This window comes from Pan paniscus, chromosome 21, assembly GCF_029289425.2.
Source record: "Pan paniscus chromosome 21, NHGRI_mPanPan1-v2.0_pri, whole genome shotgun sequence".
In the NCBI taxonomy this organism is placed as follows: Eukaryota; Metazoa; Chordata; class Mammalia; order Primates; family Hominidae; genus Pan; species Pan paniscus.
In genome coordinates, this window is record NC_073270.2 from 63354106 (window position 1) to 63376364 (window position 22259).

Here is a 22259-nt window from a genome sequence, read left to right on the forward strand (position 1 = left end):
CCTCCCCGCCAAGGTAGACATTAGCCCCAGGGGCATCAGCTTTTGGGTGTCAGATGCCAAGGCCAGTGAAGGAGACACAGTGGAGTGTGACAAACGCCCACCTGAGGACTGGGTGTGGCATTGGAGTTGGGGGCAGCAGAGTGCCTGTGTGTGTGCATGTGTGTGTACGTGTGTGTGTGCATGTGTGTGTACGTGTGTGTGTGCACATGTGTGTGTGCATGTGTGTGTGCCTATGTGCACACTGAAGGACGGACACAGTCCTTGTTCCACAATCACCCTGCCCAGCTGATCACCACCTCCCTCTATCCCTCTCCATCTTCCTCCTACCATGCCCCACCAAATCCCTCCACTACCCACCCCACCCCATGGTTCAAGAAATGTTGCAGAGCCCATAGCCCTTCTACGGGAACTTAGCCCCTAGCGGGGTGGTGGGGTCTGGTAAATAACAAGCTGACATGGTTTTGCTGTGCCCCCACCCAAATCTCATCTTGAATTGTAGCTCCCATAATTCCCATGTGTTGTGGGAGAGACCCAGCAGGAGATAATTGAATCATGGGGATGGTTCCCCCATACTGTTCTCCTGGTAGTGAAGTAAGTCTTATGAGATCTGATGGCTTGATAAGGGAAGCCGCTTTCCCTTGGCTCTCATTCTCTCTCTTGCCTGCTGCCATGTAAGATGTGCCTTTCGCCTTCCACCGTGATTGTGAGGCCTCCCCAGCCACGTGGAAGTGTGAGTCCATTAAACTTTTTGCCTATAAATTACCCTGTCTTGGGTATATCTTTAACGGCAGCGTGAAAATGGGCTAATCCACAAGCACTCCCTGCTGATTGGCCAGAAGAGGTCACCTGACCCATGGGTCAGCCAATGACTTCCACCAGGGCCTGGGTACCCAGGGTCGGGGTGGGAAAGAATTTTCTCTTTGGGAGTCCAGCTAAAAAATCCTGAGAGATCAAGGCTGAGGAGAGAAGATTCTAGAAAGGTCGGGTGATAAGGAGGTCAGGTGGCCACAATGGGCCTTGAGGAAGTGAGACCTCAAGTGAGAAGAGAGTGGGGCCGTGTTTCAGTTGGCTCAGGCTGCTATAATAAAATGCCTCACCCTGGGTAATTTATGAGCAACAGGAATTTATTGCTTACAGTTTCGGGGTCTGGGAAGGCCAAGATCAAGGTGCCAGCAGAGTCAGTGTCTGATGAGGGGTTGGTCTTGGCTTTAAGGATGGCACTTTGTTGCTGCATCCTCACATGGCGGACAGGCAAGCGGGACTAACAGACTCCCTCAAGCCCTTTCATGGCAGCGCTAATCCCAGTCGCCCTCCTGACTCCATCCCCTCCAAAAGTCCCCATCTCTTCATACCACTGCACTGGGGATTATGGTTTGTTTATTTATTTATTTATTTATTTATTTATTTATTTATTTATTTGAGACGGAGTCTCGCTCTGTGGCCCAGCCTGGAGTGCAGTGGCGCGATCTCGGCTCGCTGGAAGCTCCATCTCCCGGGTTCACACCATTCTCCTCCCTCAGCCTCCGGAGTAGCTGGGACTACAGGTGCCCGCCACAACGCCCGGCTAATTTTTTGTATTTTTTTTTTAGTAGAGACGGGGTTCACCATGTTAGCCAGGACGGTCTGGATCTCCTGACCTCGTGATCCGCCCGCCTCGGCCTCCCAAAGTGCTGGGATTACAGGCGTGAGCCACTGCACCCAGTTGGGATTATGTTTTGATATGAATTTTGTTGGGACTCAAACATTCAAACCACAGCAGGTAGCCATGATGGAAGGTAACTCCAGGCAGATGCCCCGAGCCCAGGAAAGAGTGGAGAGATTCCCCTGGGCCTGGGGGAACCGAGCCCCACTCCCATCTACCCACCTCCTCTTGGCACACCAAAGGTTCCCCAAGGCAACTTCCTGTCATCTACTCCTGGCCATCAAAAGACCTGGCCTGAACCCATCCCCATGCCAGGTCCATTCCCCCAAAACTGATTCATGCAGGTTATGTCTGGAAGCAAGCAGGTCAAACAAGACGCTAAGGAATGCAGAGAGCAGCAGGCTAGTTTCCCTAGCATGCGCCCACGCCCAGCCTGTGTCCAAGCCCCACGTGAGGCTGTGCACTAAATCCCACCTCCCCACCAGCTCTCCTCGTGTGAGGCTTCATCCACATAGTGGCTGCCTTCTGCAGCTTTGTGACTCCTGTTTCCAAGAGTCATAGTTTCCAGCTTGGGGGTGAGCTTCGAGTGGCTGGGAGTGATGGGCTGACCAATGTCTCGAGGAAAGTGACTTCTGGATTGTGTGTCTGCGGGACGACGACCTAGGGAAGAGAAGATGGGGGATCAGCTTCATGGGCACGTGGCCTGGGCATTTCCACAGGGACCCGCTCTTGGAAGGATTTCGAGCTCAGCTTGAGCCTTTGTTGTTACTGTCTTTAGATTTGTACAAAGTCTTGAACAGGGAGCCCCACCTTTTCACTTTGCATTGGGCCCCAGATCATGTAGCCAGTCCTGTCCTAGTTTCACAGCAGTGAGATGGAGGAGCAGAAATAACACCAGAAAGCCCCCATCCCAGGGCTCTCCCAGTCCTCCCAGGGACCCCAAAAGACGGCTCTACATGCTCTGGCACTGACAGTCTCTGATTAGCAATTTCCTCAAACAAAACAAAACAAAACAAAAACCATTCCAGGCCTTACACATCTCAGGATAAGGTCCCGCCCGCCACTCAAGGAGGAAGTGACAGGCAGACCTCATTTTATCTCACTTTACCTTATTGTACTTTGGTTTATTACACTTCATAGATATTGCACTTATTTTTCACAAGTTGAAGGTTTGTGGCACCCTGTGTGAAGCGAGTCTATCAGTGCCAATTTTTCCAGCAGCATATGCTCACTTCCTGTCTCTGCGTCACATTTTGGTAATCCTCACAATATTTCACACTTTTTCATTTTGATTATATGTGTTATGGTGATCTGTGACCAGTGATCTTTGATGTTGCTATTATAATTGCTTTGCTTTGGGGTGCCACAAATATCACCTGTATAAGATGATGAAGTTAATTAATAAATCTGTGTGTTCTAACCTGTCACTGATCAGCCATCTCCTCCTCTCTCTCCCTCTCCTCAGGCCTCCCTATTCCTTGAAGACACAACAATATTGAAATTAGGAAAATTCATAACCCTACAATGGGCCGGGCGCCATGGGTCACGCCTAGAATCCCAACACTTTGGGAGGCTGAGGTGGGTAGATCACCTGAGGTTGGGAGTTCAAGACCAGCCTGACCTACATGGAGAAACCCCATCTCTACTAAAAATACAAAGTTAGCCAGGCGTGATGGTGCAGGTCTGTAATCACAGCTACCCAGGAGGCTGAAGCAAAAGAATCCCTTGAACCTGGGAGGTGGAGGTTGCAGTGAGCCAAGATTGTGCCATTGCACTCCAGCCTAGACAACGAGAGCAAAACTCCATCTCAAAAATAAATAAATAAATAAATAAATAACCCCAAACAGCCTCTATGTGCTAAAGTGAAAGGAAGAGTTGCACGTCTCTCACTTTAAATCAAAAGTGAGAAATGATTAAGCTTGGTGAGGGAGGCATGTCCAAAGCTAAGACAAGTTGAAAGCTAGGTCAAAAGTTAGCCAAATTGTGAAGGCAAAGGAAAAGGTCTTGAAGGATATTAAAAGTGCTACTTCAGCAAACACATGAGTGATGAGAAAGTGAACCAGCCTTGTGGCTAGTGTGGAGAAAGTTTTAGTGGTCTGGATAGAGGATCGAGCCAGTCACAACAATCTCTTAAACCTAAGCCTCGTCTAGGGCAAGGCCCTTGCTCTATTCAATTCTAAAGGCTGAGAGAGGTGAGGAAGCTGCAGAAGAATAGTTGGAAGTGAGCAGAGGTTGGTTCATGAGGTTTAAGGAAAGAAACCGTCCCCATAACATGCAAGTGTGAGGTGAAGCAGCAAGTGCTGATGGAGAAGCTGCAGCAGGTTACCCAGAAGCTCTAGCTAAGATCATTGATGAGCGTGACTACACAACAGAGCAGGTTCTCAATGTAGATGAAACAGCCTTCTATTGAAAAAAGATGTCATCTAGAACTTTCATAACTCGAAAGGAGATGTCAATGCCTGGCTTCAAAGCTTCAAAGGGGACAGGCTCTCTTGTTGGAGATTAATGTAGCTGGTGACTTTCAGCTGAAGCCTCTCCTCAATTACCATTTTGGAAATTCTAGGGCCCTTAAGAATGATGCTAAATCGACTCTGCCTATGTTCTATGAATGAAGCAACAAAGCTAGATGAGAGCACCTGTATATAGCTTGGTTTACTGAATATTTTAAGCCTAGCATTGAGACTTACTGCTTAGAAAACAAAATATTCCTTTGAACATTTCACTGCTCATCGTCCGTACCACAGGATCTGAGTGTTCCGGATCCTGGGTTGAGGGCCAAAAAAAAATTTTTTTTTTACTACTCGTTGACAATGCACCTGTTCATCCACGGGCTCTGATGGAGATGTAAAAAAGAGTTAACATTGTTTTCATGCCTGCTAGCACAGCATCCATTCTGCAGCCCATGGATTAAGGAGTAACTTCAACATTCACTTCTTATTCTTCAATAAATATATTTTATGAGGGCATAAGTGCAACACAGAGTGATTCCTCAGATGGATCTGGGCAAAGTAAGTTGAAAATCTTCTGGAAAAGATCACCAATCTACATGCCGTTAAGAACATTTGTGATTCATGGGAGGAGGTCAAACTATCAACATTCACAGGAGTCTGGAAGAAGTTGATTCCAACTTTCATGAATGACTTTGAGGGGTTCAAGACTTCAGTGAAGGCAGCAACTGCAAATGTGGTGGAAATAGCAGGAAAACACAAATTAGAAGTGGAATATGAAGATGGGACTGAATTGCTGCAATCTCATGAGAAAGCTTGAACAGATGAGTTGCTTCTTATGGATGAGCAAAGAAAGTGGTTTCTTGAGATGGCATCTATTCCTGGTGAAGATACTGTGAACATTGTTGAAATGACAACAAAGGATTTAGTCTGTTATATAAACCTAGTTGGTAAAGCAGCAGCGGGGTTGGGGAGTCTTGGTTCCAATTTTGAAAGAAGTTCTAGTATGAGTAAAATGCCATCAAACAGCATTGCATGCTACAGAGAAAGCTTTCATGAAAGGAAGAGTTCATTGCTGCAGCGAACTTCATTGTTGCCTTATTTTAAGAAATTGCCACAGCTGCCTCCACCTTCAGCAACCGCCACCCTGATCAGTCAGCAGCCATCAACATCAAGGCGAGACCTCCACCAGCATAGAGATGATGACTGGCAGAAGACAGGTGATGGTTAGCATTTTTAGCAATAAAGTATTTTAAAATTAAGGTATGTACATTGTTTTTTAGATATAACGTGACTCAGTGCACACCTAATAGACTAGAGCATCGTGTGAATATAACTTGTATATGCACTGGGAAATCAAAAATTTGCATGACTTGCTTTATTGGGGTGGTCTGGAACTCACCCATAATATCTCTGAGCTATGCCTATTGATGTCTCTTGGGGACAAAGAGGGGTGGGTGGGTCAGGGCAAGGGGCAAAGATGTCATCAGCTCTTCTGCTAGAACCTCAGGGAAGAATGTCAGGATGTTGCAGGGCAAATCTGGGAGTGTGACCATTTTTTTTTTTTTTTTTGAGACAGAGTCTTGCTCTGTCGCCCAGGCTGGAGTGCAGTGGCATGATCTTGGCTCACTGCAAGCTCCGCCTCCCAGGTTTACGCCATTCTCCTGCCTCAGCCTCCTGAGTAGCTGGGACTACATGTGCCCGCCACCATGCCTGGCTAATTTTTTGTATTTTTTAGTAGAGACAGGGTTTCACCGTGTTAGCCAGGATGGTCTTGATCTCCTGACCTCATGATCCACCTGCCTCGGCCTCCCAAAGTGCTGGGATTACAGGCATGAGCCACTACACCCAGAAGTGTGGCTATTTTTTAAAAAACACAGTGCTGTGTTCTTTCCGGAAAGAGAAGTCTTCAATGGTCTGGCTTGAGACCCACAGGGCTCTGCAGACAGCCTGTGCTGTGGGGTCCTAAGCCGGATCCCCATCTGGTGGCACATGCCCTCCCAAGGGTCCCCAGTGGCCTTGGAGGTCTCAGAGACTCCCTTTGCTGCTGGAAGGAAGTCCATGCTCCCAGATGCTCATGGCCTGGGTCCTGAGGAATGCGCTCCTGGTCCCCGTTCTGCAGGTGTCACATGTGCATGGGGCTCCCAGGGGTCCTGGAGGGAGAGTTTGAAGACACGTAGGGCCAGGGTCTCCTCAGTGTGCTGGGACAGCAAGGACACGGCCCTTGGGGTGAGGAGACCCTCTGGACTTCCAGGACATGCATCCCCTGGGCCTTCAGGCACTGGAGGGTGGATGCCGGCCAGTCCTCCAGATTCCGTGAATCCATGTTTTCTACCCACTGGTGGGACTGGGTGTGATCCCTTATTCCAGATCCCAAAAGGGTAGGAGCGGAAATCCGCCTTCTAATTCTTTTTTCACATGGGAGGCAAAAATCTCATCCAGCCCCTCTCCTGCTCAAAGCCCCCCATGGCTTCCAATTGCCTTAGCATCGACTGCAGCCTGGAGCCAGGCCCTGGCTCTGCTCTCCACGCTCAGGTCACCCTCAAACCCCTGTGGGTTCCCACACTGTCATGTCCTCACCTCCAGGCCATTGTCCACACTGTTCCACCCACCAGGTACACCTGCCCTGGCCCTCCCCACCTTGCGTGGACCTGCCCAACTCTCCAGCTGCCCCCACCCGAGGCCCCGAGCTCCCTTTTGCAGAGTTGGAATCCTCAGGCTCTGCAACCAGCCTGTGCAGCTTCCAGGGACCAAACGGTGGCTGGGACGGTGAACCGCGCTGGTTTCCCCTCTCCCCTCTTCCTGTTGGCAGTGGAGCCCCTCCCCTGAGTCTCTGCTGGGCTTAGACTGCCTTGACACAGGCGGCACTTCCCAGACCCCCCGTGGCTAAGTGCAGGCCCTCAGAACAGCACAGATGCAGTGGGTGGGCTTGGTCAAAGACAACAGCGGCTCTCTGTACCCTCTCTCGCCCCTCTGCTTGCTGGTGCTAAGTTCAACCCCACAGATGAGGACGGAGCCCAAGGGACGACTCAGCACTGAGGTAAAAGAAACCCCGGTCTGCTACCCTCACCCGGACATGAGACTTGGGCTTCAAGCAGGCGGGGCCGCCATGTGTGGCATCTCCACTGCAGCAGGTCAGCCTGTGCCTTGATGCAGAACCTTATTTGCATGGCAACCCGGCACCTCTCTCGGGCCCAAAACAATCACCACAACAATGATGAGACAATAACACTCCTATCTCCTGAATGCTGGCAGGGCTGGTGTAGGGCTGAGCTTCGCCTTCAGATTTTACCCCAGTCTTGCAACCACTGTAGGAGTTGCTTCAGTCTATTCTTGCCATCCCACTTTACAGCTAAGGAGACAGAGGCTCCTGGGTGAAATGACTTGGGTGGGTCCCTCCACTAGGGGGACGGAGCCTCCACGCTGACTCTAGAGCTGCTGCTCCTTGCTATGGGTGGGCACAGCCTCCAGACTCCGGGAAACCAGAGATTAGCGAATGATCGATGAGAATGAATGAATGAATGAGTGGAAGGTGGGGAGAGAGAGAGAACACACAGGGGTCCACTCTGCCCCCTAGCTCACCTGCGTCCTCCCCTGGCTCCCCCTCTCCAGACCCTGCGACTCCTCCTGGGCCAGGCACCCCTGGGCTGATAGACATTTTGTTGCTGTTGCCGATGGTGGCGTCCTCGAGAAAGCACGATTTCATGTGGATTCTCTGGGCGGCTTCCCCCTCGGGGTGAGCTCCTGGACTGGGAATTCTTGCTTCAAACGAAGCTTCTGGGCCGGCAGCAGTGGCAGAGACTGTGGGTCAAAGGGAGAGAGGCCTGGAGCCAGGAGCAGCTGGACAGTGGCCGGGAACCCTGACCCCCAGCCTGGTTCACCCTCCTCCCCAGACCTCCTACCAGTGGCCCACACCATCCCAGGAGCACAGCCTGTGCCTGCCCGCCACACCTCCGCCCGCCACATCTCTGCTCGTGCTGTTGTGCTGTCTGGGAAGCGTCTTTCTGCCCCACTGATCCCGCAGTGGGTCTGCCCCACTGATCCCGCCCGGCTGATCTGGACGTCAGTGTCTTCCTCTGGGATTCAGCTCCTCTCTCCTCTGCTGCCTGCTTCCCACTGTGCTGGAACACTGGCCCCCACTTTTGGTTGAAATCTTATGGGGGCTCCCAGCCTGGCCCCAGCTCCTGCCATCTGGCTCTGCCCTTTCCCACCCAAACTTCTGAAGAATCATCCACACTGAGTCCCGCCCCCTCCACTCCCGAGACCTCTTCTGCTCCCTGGCCCCCAGAAACCACCCCCTCAAGGTTACCAAGATCCCTCTCGCTGAACCCCACAGATGCTTCCCTGGTCTCACCAGCCTGGCCCCTCTCTGGAGACTCCTTTCCCGGGGCCTCTGCTTTCCTCCTCCCTCTCTGGCTTCTCTGCTGGTTCTTTTCCCCCAGCCCATCTCTGCATTCCCAGTGTGGGGAAGGCCTCTGCCTGGGGCCCTCTGGTCACTGCAGCCACAGCTCCTAGTACGGCACCTGTCTTCCATCCTCCCTAAACACCATTCCAGTCTCAAACCATCACCGTGCTCCAGTTGGCCCAGCCTCTGCTTCTCTGCTCATTTTACAAATGAGGAAACTGAGGTTTCCTGCAGTGGGTCGTAGGGGATGGGGATCCAGAGTGCTAGCTTTATTTTATTCATTTATTTATTGAGATGGAGTCTCACTCTGTCACTCAGACTGGAGCGCAGTGGTGCGATCTCCGTTTACTGCAACCTCTGCCTCCCAGGTTCAAGCAATTCTCCTGCCTCAGCCTTCCGAGTGGCTAGGACTACAGGCGCACGCCACCATGCCCGGTTAATTTTTTTTTTTTTTTTTGTATTTTTGATAGAGATGGTTTCACCATATTGGTCAGGCTGGTCTCGAACTCCTGACCTCAGGTGATCCACCCACTTTGGCTTCCCAAAGTGCTATGATTACAGGTGTGAGCTCCCGCGCCCAGCCTAGAGTGCTAGCTTTAAAAGCTCCACCTGCTCTACTCTGGTTCAGCTGCCTGGTGGAAGGAAAGGAATTTCCCATCATGCTTCTCTTCCCAAAAAGATTCTGGCTCCAGTTCCTTCCAGTGAGGACCCACGGGGTGGCAGAGTTGGGTCTGGCCTCTAGATCCCAGTTACCTGGGGGGCTGCCAGGGGGGATGTGGGCAGGGCCCTCGGATGGGACGCCGTGAAGCCTCATCTCATTGCTGTGTCCCAGCTGCACCCGTCTCAGTATGGACCGCTCCATGTGGATGTCCTGGGGCCCCCAGGGATCAACTAGGGTCCCCCAAGTTGAGGAATCACCTGGTGCCATTGAAGGGAGGTGGCGTGGACCGGCGGAACCTGGCAGGGGACAGTGGCACAGCCTCACCGGAGATTACTGCAGGCTTCTTCCTTTCCCTCACCACCACACGCAGGCCTGTCCTCTGAATTCTTCCTGGACACCATCGAACTGGCGGCCAAAGACTTCAGGCTCTGGCTTAGAGAGCAAGAGGACCTGGCGGAATAGCTCATTTTGGGGCTCCCTGAGTTCTCAGGAGCGGGGCTGGTCCTGGGTGTTGCAGGGACACTCACAAACCCAAACAATGAGCTCCTTGTTCTGATTCCCAGTCACTCCCGAGCCTTCTGACCTCATGGGGACCAAGTCTCGTTTGGTGCCAACACCAAAGGCTCAGAGCCTCCCGCAGTGTTTTAACTGCCAGGGACAACATTTATTTTTATGGTGTTTTTCATGATTTTCACTTAAAATAATACTATAAAATTATTTTAAAATAAATTTTTAAAAAGGTGCACTACTCAACAACATTAATTAAATAATCAGACATGGGTATGGCCAGAACCAGGAAGGTGGGGCTCAGAAGATTAAAGCTAGGGAAACCATGATCTAGATTCTAGAACAAGGTTCCTCATTTCACAACTGAGGCTGACAGTGGGGAAAGGTTCTCCCAAGGTTACAGGGAGTGTCCCGACTTTGGGGCTGATGCTGTCACTCACAGGTGACAAGGCTGGGCTGACAGGTGGCTCTGTCCCCTCTTGCCACAGTGCCTGGCACAGGGTAAGTGCTCAAAGTGCAACACCGCATTTCATCCAAACTAGGATGCCACAGGTGGTGAGATGCACCCCAGTTTCCAGCCTGTTAAAATGTGGGGGAAAGTAGTGTGTCTCAGAACAAATACGGTACTACAATAACCTCCCCTGTAGCATTCCGCGGAGGGAAAGGCAATTGAGTTGTTTCTCATGAAAAACACCGGACCCCATTGAAAATGAGGCATAAGGTCAGGCGCAACACAGAGATACCCCATCTTAATTTTAAAATTTTATTAGAAAAATAAAAATTAAATTAAATTTTAAAATGAGGTAGAAAGTATCAGAGTACAGGGAAATCAGGAGAGCTTTGATCCAGGTGTCCTCATTCTCAGGACGGCCGTAAAGGTGGACTGTGGGGGTCTGAAAGCAATCCTTTCCCCTTGGAGGGCAGAATCCCCCCACTCCCCATCCCTACCCTTTGCCCCCACCCAGAGGATCAGGTGGCCGCCCACCGAGGTCCCCTCCCCGGGCTCTCTTGGGTGACTCACCGTCCTCCCTGGAGACTGTCTGTCTTGTAATGATGTTCCCGTGTCCAATCTGGATGGCTTCGGAGTTTGCAATGGAAATCCGGCTGTTGGGTCCATTCTGGCAGATCATGTTGATTGGATTGTGCTGGTAAATAATTGAGGCCGACTTTGCTCTTCTTCCAGAATCTTCTGCAAAATAATATTCAACTGTATCCCTTCGCCCCTCTCTATGGGTCAGGGGTTCCCAATACCAGTCGGCAGCACCAAATTCTCCTGGGGAGCTTGTTAAAATACCCTGGGCATTCCGAGTCAGTAGGGCCAAGTGGGAGGCCAGAGCTGGGTGTTTAACAGACACCACAGGTACCTCAGAGGGAGCCTCACTTGAAAATAGCCACTGTGAGTCACCCTACCTGTGTCTTTTGCTGCCTCCATGGCTGGGCCGCCATGATTGCTGGCTAGGAGGACCGCAGGGGCCCCACACTGCTCTCCCTAGGGGGCAGCCACAGCCCGGACCCCCGAGCACCTGCACCATTGCCCTTTTCCCTTGAGTAGTGGCCGAGAGACAGCAGCCCATTGGGCCAGATCGGTCGTGTTTGGCTCCCATGACATTTTCAATATTTGAATTTGTCACTAGTGTTTAAAATCTGGTGGCTGTCACGCATTATTCCTTCCTCACAGAAGCCCTAGGATGCTGAGACCCCCTCGGGCACCCGTCGTGAGTAGCAGAGTCAGCCCCGCAGGGGTTGAGGCAGGCACCTGCCCAGACTGTGCGGGGCCCATCACCACACTCCGGGGTCTCAGCTCCTGTGCCTTTGTGGGCCCTTCCCCCATACACAAATATTTAAATTACATTGTATAGCAAGGATAACCCAGGCTGGATTTTTAAATTTTATTTTATTTTATTTTTTTGGGGACAGAGTTTTGCTTTTGTTGCCCAGGCTGGAGTGCAATGGCGCGATCTCAGCTCAGTACAACCTCTGCCTCCTAGGTTCAAGCTATTCTCTTACCTCAGCCTCCTGAGTAGCTGGGATTACAGGCGCCCGCCACCACACCTGGCTAATTTTTGTATTTTTAGTAGAGACGGGGTTTCGCCATGTTGGCCAGACTGGTCACTCCTGACCTCAGGTGATCTGCCTGCCTCAGCCTCCCAAAGTGCTAGGATTACAGGCATGAGCAACCGTGCCTGGCCCATTTTTAGATATTCATTATTATTGTAGTATTCATTTCTTCTGATTTTAAATGAAATTAAAATTAAAACATTTTCAAGGACCCCTGAGAGTGCCATGCACCTATTGGATCTTGGCGCTGTGTGTGTTAGGTCTCACGGGGAAGCTGACCCTGCGCTGACCCTGGGGCTCCAGCCGGTAGGGGTCCAAGCCTAGTCTTGCCTTCTCTTCTGCCAACTTTTAAACCCCAACTTGAGCAAAGTGCTCAAAGAAAACCATTCCCAAACTCAGACTGATCCCTGCACCCCAGAGCTGAGAACATTGGGAATGGGCCACCTCCGTCCCATTCACTGGCCTTCTGCAACTGCAGACCTTGGGCCACGCCTCCAAAAAGCTGTCCCTGGTTAATCTTGCCAGCACATCCCTTCCTCCTGGAAGCCCTTGCAGTGAATTGTCAGTAGGACCTCCAGAAGCTTCTAGCAGTTTCCGGTGAGCTGCTCAGCAGAGCACCCAGCAAAGACCAAGCGCTAGTGTCATGGTTTCCCTCTGCAGCCCAGACACAGGCAGCCGGGGGCCTACCTGGGCGGTAAATCATCCATGCTTTGGACTGCTCATCCATGTCCAGAAGGTGCCTGCTCTTCATCCTGTACAAGTCTCGGTTCACATCTTTTGCTGTCCTCATTCCCAGTGCTTGGGCGATGACCAGGGCCCTCTGGGGACCATTGTCTTTGAGAAACCTGTAGATGTCTTCCTCTGGGAGGCAGGATGGCCAGGTGGTTAGGGAGTAGTCCTAGGGTTTGCATCTGCCCCACCGCTTCCTAGCTGTGTGGCCCTGGACCCAGCCCCTCAAGGCCTGGTTTCCTCATCTGTAAAATGGGTGTCATGATAACGGGGTCATCATGACGCACCGCAGAGGTGCCCTGAGGGTGGGGGATGTGCACAGAGTGCTCTGCGCTGGGCCTGGCACGTGGCGGGTGCATGGTGAGGGTCAGCTATTGTCTGACTGGAGAAATCACTGCTCAGCCATTCAGATTCTCCTGCTGTGAGGGCTGGGTCTTGGCTCTGACCACAGTATGGGAGCCGCCTGGTGGGTGGGACAGGGCCCCTGAACACTGGTGAGATCTTGTACCCTCAAGGAGGGCCTGGGGTTCCTGGGGAGTGGGATCCTGTGTCCCGGGAACTGAAGGGACATGCAAAAACTTACCCCGTTGTTGGCTGAACTGAGGGCCAGGGGTCTCTGGAATTGTAGCTGCATGTTGCTGGGGCCTCTCGGCTGCAGAAAGAAAGATGGGTCAGAGGGGTGGGGGACAGAAGACAGCACCAGGCCTCCACCCCACAAAGGTGGGCAGCTCCCTAGGGGTGAGTGGCAATGCCGGTAGTTGCAAACTCAGACTCCAGAGTTCAACACACTTGACTTCAAATCCTGCCTGCACCCTGGCAGCTGCGGCTTCCTGCTGATTAACTTCTCCGGGGCTCAGCCTCCTTTGCCTCCTGGGGTTGTGTGAGGGCTGGGTGAACCCCAAAACAGTGCCCGGCTAATCTTAAGTGCATGATAAATGGCAGCTCCTTCTGGCTGTGGGCTGTAAAGCTAGAAAAGGGGGGCTGGTGGGACTGCATATGTTCTGTGATTGGGACCATGGCGTCGTTGCTGTCTCCATCATGATGATTTTCTATCATAATTGTTAGTGTTCTGCCGAGTACTTCCTGTGTGCAGGGCTGGGCTGAGCCTGACGCAGGGCCTCCTCTCAGCAACCCCTACCAAGCAGCCCTGCTGTGAGCTCCATCAACCAGAAAAAGAAACCAAGGCACAGAGAGGAAACCTGTTAGCTCCCATGTGGCAGAGCTGACATTCGAACCCAGGCTCAAATCTGTGCTTGTCCATTGCCAGGATGCTCCCTGCAGGGTCAGACCCGCCTCCCCGGGGTGGCAGTTACCAGGGCTGGACAAGGCCAGCTCTGCAGGACCCTCGCCTTCAGGATCAGTCCCGCCCAAGCGCCAGGTGGCGGGGGCTGTGAGGGAGACTTTGAACTCCTTTTTCATTCGGTAGAGGACTTGGTTGAGCTCCCTCTTGGGTGCTTGGCATTCCTTCACCAGCTGGGCAAGTTTCACCGGGGAGCCAGCCTCTGTCAGCACCTGCAGGATTCTCTGTTCAAGGTGGCCTGGGGGAGCGAGCGGGGGACAGAGAGGGGAACTGAGTCTCCCGGGTCCCCACAGTTGAGCCCAGGCTGGAGGCTCCAGGAGGCACGTAGGCCCCTTTTTGAGAGGGGTCCAGGGCAGAGGAAACGGCAAGGACCCCAGCAGATGCCCCCTAAGAGCAGCAGGGCATCTGCGTCTGCCCAGAGAGAGGCATGCAGGCTGATCAGAAATGGCCTTGGCTGGGCAGCCTGGAGGCCAGGGGAGGTGCCGCCTCGCCTGTGCCCTCCCCAGGTGTGGGTTCCAGAGGGCAGTGGGGTTCCTCAGCTCTCAGGTGTCCTCAGGGCAGAGGGGAGTAGAGGGCAGAAGGACGGAGCCAGAGGGAGGCAGGGGGACCTGAGAGCGCAAAGGCAAGTCCTGCCTGGGACGCCTGCCTGGGTTTACCTGATGCCCATCGCCATCCTCCCCGGGAGTGCCCTCCTCTCAGCTCACCATCCATCCATGGCGCCACTATCCATCCAAGCCAGAGACCGACCAGACATCAGAAACAGACCTTTCCCCTAGTGCCCAGTCGTGGAGCCCTGGAAATGCCATTCCTGGATTCTCTGGAATCCCCCCACTCCTCTCTTTTCTGCCAGCACCACCCCCTTCCTCTTCACCATCTCCTAGGTGCAGTGATAGGCTCCCCGTTGGCCCGCCAGCTCCAGTCAGGTACCCTCCAGATCTGGTTCTGCCAACCACCCAGCTTGGCCTGCACCTGCCCCCAACTTCCCTCCAAGTGCTGGCCTGTCTGTGCTCCCTTCAGCCCCACTCTCCCCAGCCCCTTTGTGCACACTGTTCCTGCTGCCAGGAGCACCCTTCCCTCACGCCCCAACCTGTATGATGTCTACTCAAACTCCAGGCCTCCTCAGATGCCACTTCCTAGGGAAAGCCTGTCTCTGTGTCCCAGAGTGGCTGGGATGCTGCTTGTGTGTGGGTCCCCTGCAGAACGTCCCCTAGTGTCCCCTGCTGTGCTTGCATGGTTCACTGTTGTACCTTCAGCATCTAGCACAGTGCTGGGCACACAGTAGGTGCTCAGGAAATGGCAGTTGAATGTATAAGTGAGTGAGTGAATGAAGGAATGAATGAATGAATGAATGGGGCCAGGAGTGGTGGGTCACACTTGTAATCCTAGCACATCAGAAGGCTGAGCTGGGAGGACCCCTAGAGGCCAGGAGTTCTAGACCAGCCTGGGCAACATAGTGAGACCCCCATCTCTACAAAAAAAGAAAAAAATCAGGTAGGTACGATGGCACATGCCTGTAGCCCCAGATGCTCAAGAGGCTAAAAGTGGGAGGATCACTTGAATCTAGGAGGTAGCAGTTGCAGTGAGCTATGAATGCACCACTGCACTCCAGCCTGGACAAGACCCCATCTCTGGAAAAAAAAAAAAAAGGACTGAATGAGTGAGTGTCTGTCTCTAGGGACAGACGTTTACCCAATAGACCCTGGGCAGGGCCCGGGTAGCTTCTCCTTGGCCAGTTGGCAATGTGCTGCTGTTTCCTGGCCTGAGTTTAATGAGGACTAAGCAGGACCCCAAGAGGTTCAAGGAGGAATTCTCCAAATGGCCCCTGCTCCTCCTGAGGCAGCTCTTAAAAATCAAAACCATTAGCTCACACAATGATTAAAAGATCAAAGCCAGCTGCTCTGCCCAGAGATGAGGCTGGGGCAGACACAGGGTACGGGCAGCACCTGGCAGCCAGCAGCCTGGGAGAGCCACTGTGGGCGGGGGCCCCACCTGTCACCAGGAAGCTTCTGCTTCAAGGAACCTGAGGGCAGTGCGTGGGAGAGCCCTTCTTGGAAAGACCTGAGTTCCCCTTCCAGGACAGTGACTCAGTCCTTTGTCATCTGGGCTTTCTTTCCTGTTCAGAGGATTCTCCAGGTTTGCCCAGGGTTCCTTGGTCACAGCACTTGTAGGGGAGGGAAGAATCAGTTTGTGCCTCGCCCTGATGGTTACAACGCTGACCGGCTTGCCGTGTGCAGGTGAAGAGCAATTAGAAGACCTGGGAATTCCCACTCCTGCGCCCATCAAACTCCCCCACCGGCAGCCAGCAGCACCTCCATGCACCTGACTTCACACCTGGCTTCACCTTGTCTCGCAGAGTTTTTTGTTTTTTGGTTTTGAGACGGAATTTCGTTCTTGTTGCCTAGTCTGTGGCTGCAGTGGTGTGATCTCGGCTCACTGCAACCTCCACCTCCTGGGTTCAAGCAATTCTCTTGCCTCAGTCTCTCAAGTAGCTGAGATTACAGGCACGCACCACTACACCCGGCTGGTTTTTGTATTTTTAGTAGAGACAGGGTTTCCCCTTTTTGGCCAGGCTGGTGTCGAACTCCTGACCTTGGGTGATCCCCGCAACTCAGCCTCCCAAAGTGCTGGGATTGCAGGCGTGAGCCACTGCACCTGGCCGCAGTTTTGATTCTGGAAGGCTGACCTTAGGGAGCCACTGCCTCGGCTCCACGGACCCCAGAGGAGATGGGGGTCAGAGGTGTAGATGCAGGACAAGCACGGGCCCTGGGCTGGCCTCGACCGCTGAGTCCCAGGCTACTGTGTCTGAAAATGGGAAATTGTAAAATGGAGCAGGTGTAGGCAATAATTTGGTCACAAAAGGAAAATCAACTGGGGAGGAAGACAAGAAAAGCCAGCGAGGGCTGAGTCCGGAACCTGCGTCAGCACCCGTGAGTCCCCGAAGAGGAAGCTCCACAGGACCTCGGCGGCCAGCCCGGCTCCTGGGCCACACCCTGACATTAGCCCTCCCGAGGCACACTCTGTGTTGGTTTTTTAAAATTCTGATGGCTGATTTCCTGGGTTTGAGCTCCTAGCCCTGCCAACTACTAGCTGTGTGACCTCCCCTCCGGCTTCAGGTTCCCCTTCTGTGAAATGGAGACAGTAATAACTACTTCAAAGATTGTGGTGAGGATTAAAAACAAAACAAACACATCCCCCAAACCGCAAAACCACACTTCACCTACAGTCCACAGCGCTTAGTGGAGACCCTAGAGAACAGCAATTACTTGATACACTATTGGCTTTCATTGCGACTCTTGCAGGAATAAAATGAATGAAATGTTAGTTGAGGAAAGAATGCAACAAGGGGGAACAAAGGCACACATGTATCTCATCAAAGCAAACCGCTTTGTTCTCGATATGACTGTGACATGGGTGTTCAGACGCTAGCACCCGCGTTCGCCAGCTGTGTTACCCCGAGAGGGTCATTTCACCTCTCAGGGCCTCAGTTATCTATAAAATGGGAATGACATGGCACTTGTCCCTGCAGGCCATCAGGAAATGCTTGGAAAGCATGTTTCGAGGTGCCTGGGGCATAGTCAGCTGTCGAAGGAGGATGGCTATGCTGTCCCTTTCTATTTTTTTTTTTTTTTCTGAGACGGAATCTCACTCTGTCACCCAGTCTGGAGTGCAATGGCAACATCTCAGCTCACTACAACTTCCACCTCCCGGGTTCAAGCGATTCTCCAGCCTCAGCATCCTGAGTAGCTGGGATCACAGGCATGCACCACCATGCCCGGTTAATTTTTGTAATTTTAGTAGAGATGGGGTTTCGCCATGTTGGCCAGGCTAGTGTCAAACTCCTGAGCTCAAACAGTCCACCTACCTTGCCTCCCAAAGTGCTGGGATTACAGGCGTGAGCCACCATGCCCAGCTGGTCTACTATTCTTTAGGATACTGCTATTGTCATCATGATCTGGACCAAGCAAAACAGGAGGAAAGAGAAGTAGAAATCTCACCCCAGGAGCTACCGCTGGTCCTTGGAAGGAAGAAGTACTATACCTTCTCTGCCCGGGTCAGCAGGAGCCTGGGCCATGCTGACAGCAGCTGCAAGGAGCCGGAGAGACTTGGCAGGTGTGCAGGCTTCTGCACTGTGGCCTTGAGAGGGTGGGCTAGGTCGAGGCTGGGGCTTCTGAAGTGGCCGAGCCTGGTGCTTCTTGCAGCTCTGAACCCACAAGGGGAGGAATGCCAGCTTCCACCGGGCAGGTGTCAGCTGCTTACAGCCCGGAAATAGATGCCTAGCCAGGCCGGCCAGATTCGGTTTCAGGAGAAAAAGAAAATGAAACTTCTCTGTTTGTCTTTTGAAAGAAAAAAAAGTGGAAGCCGGGTGGATGAGCAAGACAGAGTTGGGGACCTGACTTGATGTTGACAGGGAGGAGCTGTAAACTTGGCAAGACCAGAGCGTCCTCCGAAGAGGCCTTTGAGACAGAGGACTTCCCTCACCTTCCCCGTTCCAGGCACAGCCCACCTGGACCTCTACATTTTTATTTTCTGAATCAGCATCAGAGAACTGAAGAAAATAAAAATAAAAAAAAGAGCATGCGCCACGTGGAGGGGGATGCCAGGGCGTGGCATCACTCTGATGATGTCAGGAGCTGGGGCTGGTTATCTGGTTTCCGTGTTTTTGTTTGTTTTTGAGACAGGGTTTCTGTCACCCAGGCTGGAGTGCAGTGGTGTGATCATGGCTCACGGCAGCCTCGACCTTCCGGACTCCAGCGATCCTCCCACCTCTCAGCCTCACTAGTAGCTGGGACCACAGGCCTAGACCACCATGCCCGGCTAATTTTTGTATTTTCTGTAGAGATGGGGTTTCATCGTGTTGCCCAGGCTGGTCTCAAACTCCTGGGCTCAAGCGATCTGCCTGCCTTGGCCTCCCACAGTGCTGGGATTCCAGCTGCAAGCCCCCACGCCCGGCCCCGGTGGTTCCTGTAGTACTTCCTCCTCGGGGACTCACAGGTGCTACAGAGGCACCGTCCCCAGCTCTCAGTGGCTTTTCTTGTCTTCTTCCAGTTTATTTCCCTTGCCCACACTAGGGGCAGAACATTTAGGTGGGTGAATGCCCTGAGATTGTTCTTGTGTGTATCCATGTGAGCCTCTTTAATGAACACCTATTATGCGTTTTCCAATCTCAAGTGCTCCTCCAACCCATCTACAGGGTAGGGGCCAGTTCTGTCTTCTTCTCGGGGGGAAACTGAGGCTAGAAAGGCAAGATCACTTGTCCAAGGCCACACAGAGTCCATGACAGAGCTTGTCCTGTCCATTCCCCAATTGTGTTTCCTGATCTGTAACACCCAGAAGTCACTGGTGAATCACCCTTAGTGCACAGATGGCGTGGAGTTCCCCGCCTCATCATAAAACTTGCTTATTAATTCCAGAGTCAGATGCCTGGGGTCAGCAGCCGAGTGGTTCGGAATGCAAGCCTGGGTCAGCATGCTTGGGTCCAAACCTGGCTCCGCCATTTACCGGCTGTGTGACCTCGGACAAATTATTTAACCCCTCTGTGCCTCAGTTTCCCCATGTGTAAAAGGACTTAATCAAAGGACCTAGCGCATGGGGTCGAGGTGAGGACCTAAGGGGCTGATATAGCCCAGCTGTCGGGCTAGAGCCCCAGAGCCATCCGTAGTCACGGGCACCGTGGTCACCTCACAGGAATGCTTCTGGGAGAGGACCCATTGCTTACATCATTCTCAAAAGGGCCAGTGACCTCAGAAAAACTCAGAGCCACTGTTCTCTTCCAGATCACAGAAGGAGGAACTGAGGCCCACAGAGGTGAATGCTGTGTACAAGGCCCCCCAGCTTTTGGCAGCCAAGGGGGTTGAGAGCTCAGCCCTGAAAGTCCCTGGACTTGGGGTCTGTGTCTCATCTGCAGAGGGCTGGGAGGGCTAGAGACGTCTGCACTCCTTGCAGACCCCATTTATGCATAAGGAGCAGCTTAGCAGCAAATACAAATGGAAAGGGGGTCCGGAGGTTTATCCTGAAGCTATCTGTCTTTGCAGAGCGAGCACCTGGAGCCCAGGTCTTCGGCCCTGCCTGCATGTTAAGGGTTTGAAGAAAAAAAAGTCTCAACGCCCAGGCCGGCCCAGACTAATCAACTCCAACCTCTGCGGCTGGGGCCCGAGGGTGAGATTTTTTATGCTCCTGGGTGACTTTTCCTGCTTCCAGGTGGAGAACCAGTAAGTCTGGGGCAAATCAATAACAGCAAACTGCAGGATGCTTTTATTTTCCTTTTATGTGAAAGCGAAAACTGCAGGTATCACCCTTTGAAATAACAATAGTGGTCTTTAAATGGGGGGTAGGTGGGGTGCTGAGGGAGATGATGAAGGTGCCCTCCGGAAGGGGCTCCAGCTGAGCCCTGCAAGGCTGACTCCCTTGGGTGTCTGGGGTGCCATGCCCCAACTGGCCACCAGGTGATGCCGCTCACCAACCTGGGCTTGGGCGCACCTTGGCTTCAAGTTCCCTCTGATCTGCTCCTACCCCAACCCATGGTTGGACTCCAGACTTGACGAATCACGGCTCCAAGACGTGCCCACCCCTCCCACTGCCTTGTCCTGCATCATCCTTTATTCTTCCTGTCTCTTCAGTCACTCATCGTGGTTTCTTCACTCATCTTTCCTGGAAGGAGTCAGATTCTAGCTGTTTCTCTGTGAAGCCTCCAGGCAGTTCTTTGTGCTCCTCCGGCCTGGCCTCCCAGTGTTGGTCTTGACACAGCCCACCACTCCCCTGTGGGGAAACCGTCTCTCCCCCCGTCTCCAGGGCCCATGCTAGCTTCTCCCCTTCCTTCCCTGGCCTCTGCAGCTCAGGCCTTGACCCCAGGTCCCTGGTGGGCTTGCAGGTCAGGTTGAGGGATGTTAGCTTGGTCTTGGGTGCCAGCCTTACTTCTAGGAAGATGGCTTCTGCTGCAGGGAGGAGGCTGGTGCCCCTCACGGCTGGTCTCCATCCAGACTGTGCTTGGATGACCCCTTTCTGTCCCCGTGGCCACATCCTGAAGGCACATGGAGCCCCTCCGGGCCTGAGCCATTTTTAGGAGTCTGTAGCAGGGACCACCATGCCAGCGGAGACCAAGCGCCTCGGGAAGTTCCCTGGACAAGGATTCTGTCTTGTCTCTTCTCCAGGGCAGGTTCTCCTTCCCAGCTGTGTGGCGCTACCTCTCTGAGCCGCGGTTTCTTTAACTATAAAGCAGAGATACTAAGAAAAAGCATTTTTGACACTTAGTATGTGCTCACAACATTTGCATAAGTTAGAAAATGTGATGCATCTCCACAATATCTCTTTAGACAGCAAACAAGCAAAAGAGAGCAATAGACAAAGAGAAAGAAGAAAACATTTCACGTGGGTAGGTTCCACCTTTCTTTGCATTCCATGGCACATCTGGAGATGAAGCCAGGAATCTGCTATGTGCTTGTCACCCACTGAGTGGGAGTCTTACTTTTAAATACTTAGATTGCCTTTATTTCTCTTCTCTATTTAAGAGCTGTTTAAGTTGAGTTTGACCCTAAGGATTATCTTTAAGCCTAAATACCAGTGGCTAAAACAATAGAGTTGTGTCTTTTTCTTGAAAGAGTTGTAGGCATTCCAGGTTTAGTGTGGTGACCTGGGGTCCTTCTACATTTTTGGTCTGCCATTTGTGGCCTTCATTCTCAAGTTTGCCTTACATTTTAGAATGGCTGCAAAGCTCCAGCCATTACATCTGCATTCCTTCCAGCAGGAAGTAGGAAAGGGAACAAGGGCAGATATCTCCCTTTAAGCACGCATCTTACAAGTTGCACACACATTCCACTAATACCCCATTGGTCAGTCTTGTGGCTCTTATCTGTAAGGGAGGCCTGGAAAGATGGTCTGTATCGTGGGTCACCATGTGCTCAGCTAAAATTGGGGTTCTATGACTTTAAAATGGGGGACAGTAAATATTGGCAGAGACCTAGCTATCTCTGCCATTTCAAGGTTCCATGGTGTCCCCAAGAAAGGAGCAAAGATACCTCCTCTGTGCCTTCAGGTGTGTCCATTCATGGGGTTTATTTATTCAGCAGTTGCTGTGCCTCCTTACTCTGCCTGGAAAGGGCCTCAAAGGCCGCAAGACTTCCAAGATGGCACCACTGCCTGCTGGAGTCCACATCTCCTTTTGCCTTGGAAGGCGCACTCCCTGTTCATGGCTTGTGTTTTTCTGGAAACTATTAGAGCTCTCCGCCCAAACCAGATGATAATTACATGTTACTGATCTTGAGTCTTTAAATTTTTCTCTCTCTCTTTTAAAAGAGAGATATTTTTACTGCACATTGTGTTGACAAAACCCAAGTCTCCTTTCTACCAGGCAGCCTGGATTTTATTTTCAGATTTCCTCTGTGAATTCATGCAGGGGGAGGAGGTGGAAAGGTACTGAATGTGAATAATAACATGTCTTTGGTCAGGGACAAGGGTCAGAGAACCAGGGGTGGCTGAAGAGGGGAATGGAGATTGCACAAGGTCACAAAGTCATC

At 52.3% G+C, this 22259-nt stretch overlaps 1 protein-coding gene across 8 annotated transcripts; it reads right to left on the reverse strand.

Annotated features, from left to right (window-relative positions):
* Positions 1 to 972: 972 nt before the first annotated feature.
* On the reverse strand, positions 973 to 18522 carry ZBP1 (Z-DNA binding protein 1). 8 transcript variants are annotated; one of them, XM_008950773.4, is made up of 8 exons: positions 17788 to 18518; positions 13763 to 13987; positions 13033 to 13101; positions 12408 to 12581; positions 10684 to 10848; positions 9248 to 9451; positions 7672 to 7890; positions 973 to 2302 (listed from the first exon to the last, which is right to left on the reverse strand). In XM_008950773.4, exons 1-8 carry the CDS (start codon positions 17819 to 17821, stop codon positions 2106 to 2108), a joined length of 1287 nt encoding a protein of 428 aa, XP_008949021.3. In that variant the 5' UTR covers positions 17822 to 18518; the 3' UTR covers positions 973 to 2105. The 8 variants fall into 8 exon arrangements, with proteins under 8 accessions (XP_008949021.3, XP_003806215.3, XP_003806216.3 ...); XM_003806167.4 differs by having other exon boundaries at positions 975 to 2302; positions 10684 to 10851; positions 17788 to 18512; XM_055104683.2 differs by lacking the exon at positions 973 to 2302 and adding an exon at positions 2316 to 4817 and having other exon boundaries at positions 17788 to 18522.
* Positions 18523 to 22259: the final 3737 nt, after the last annotated feature.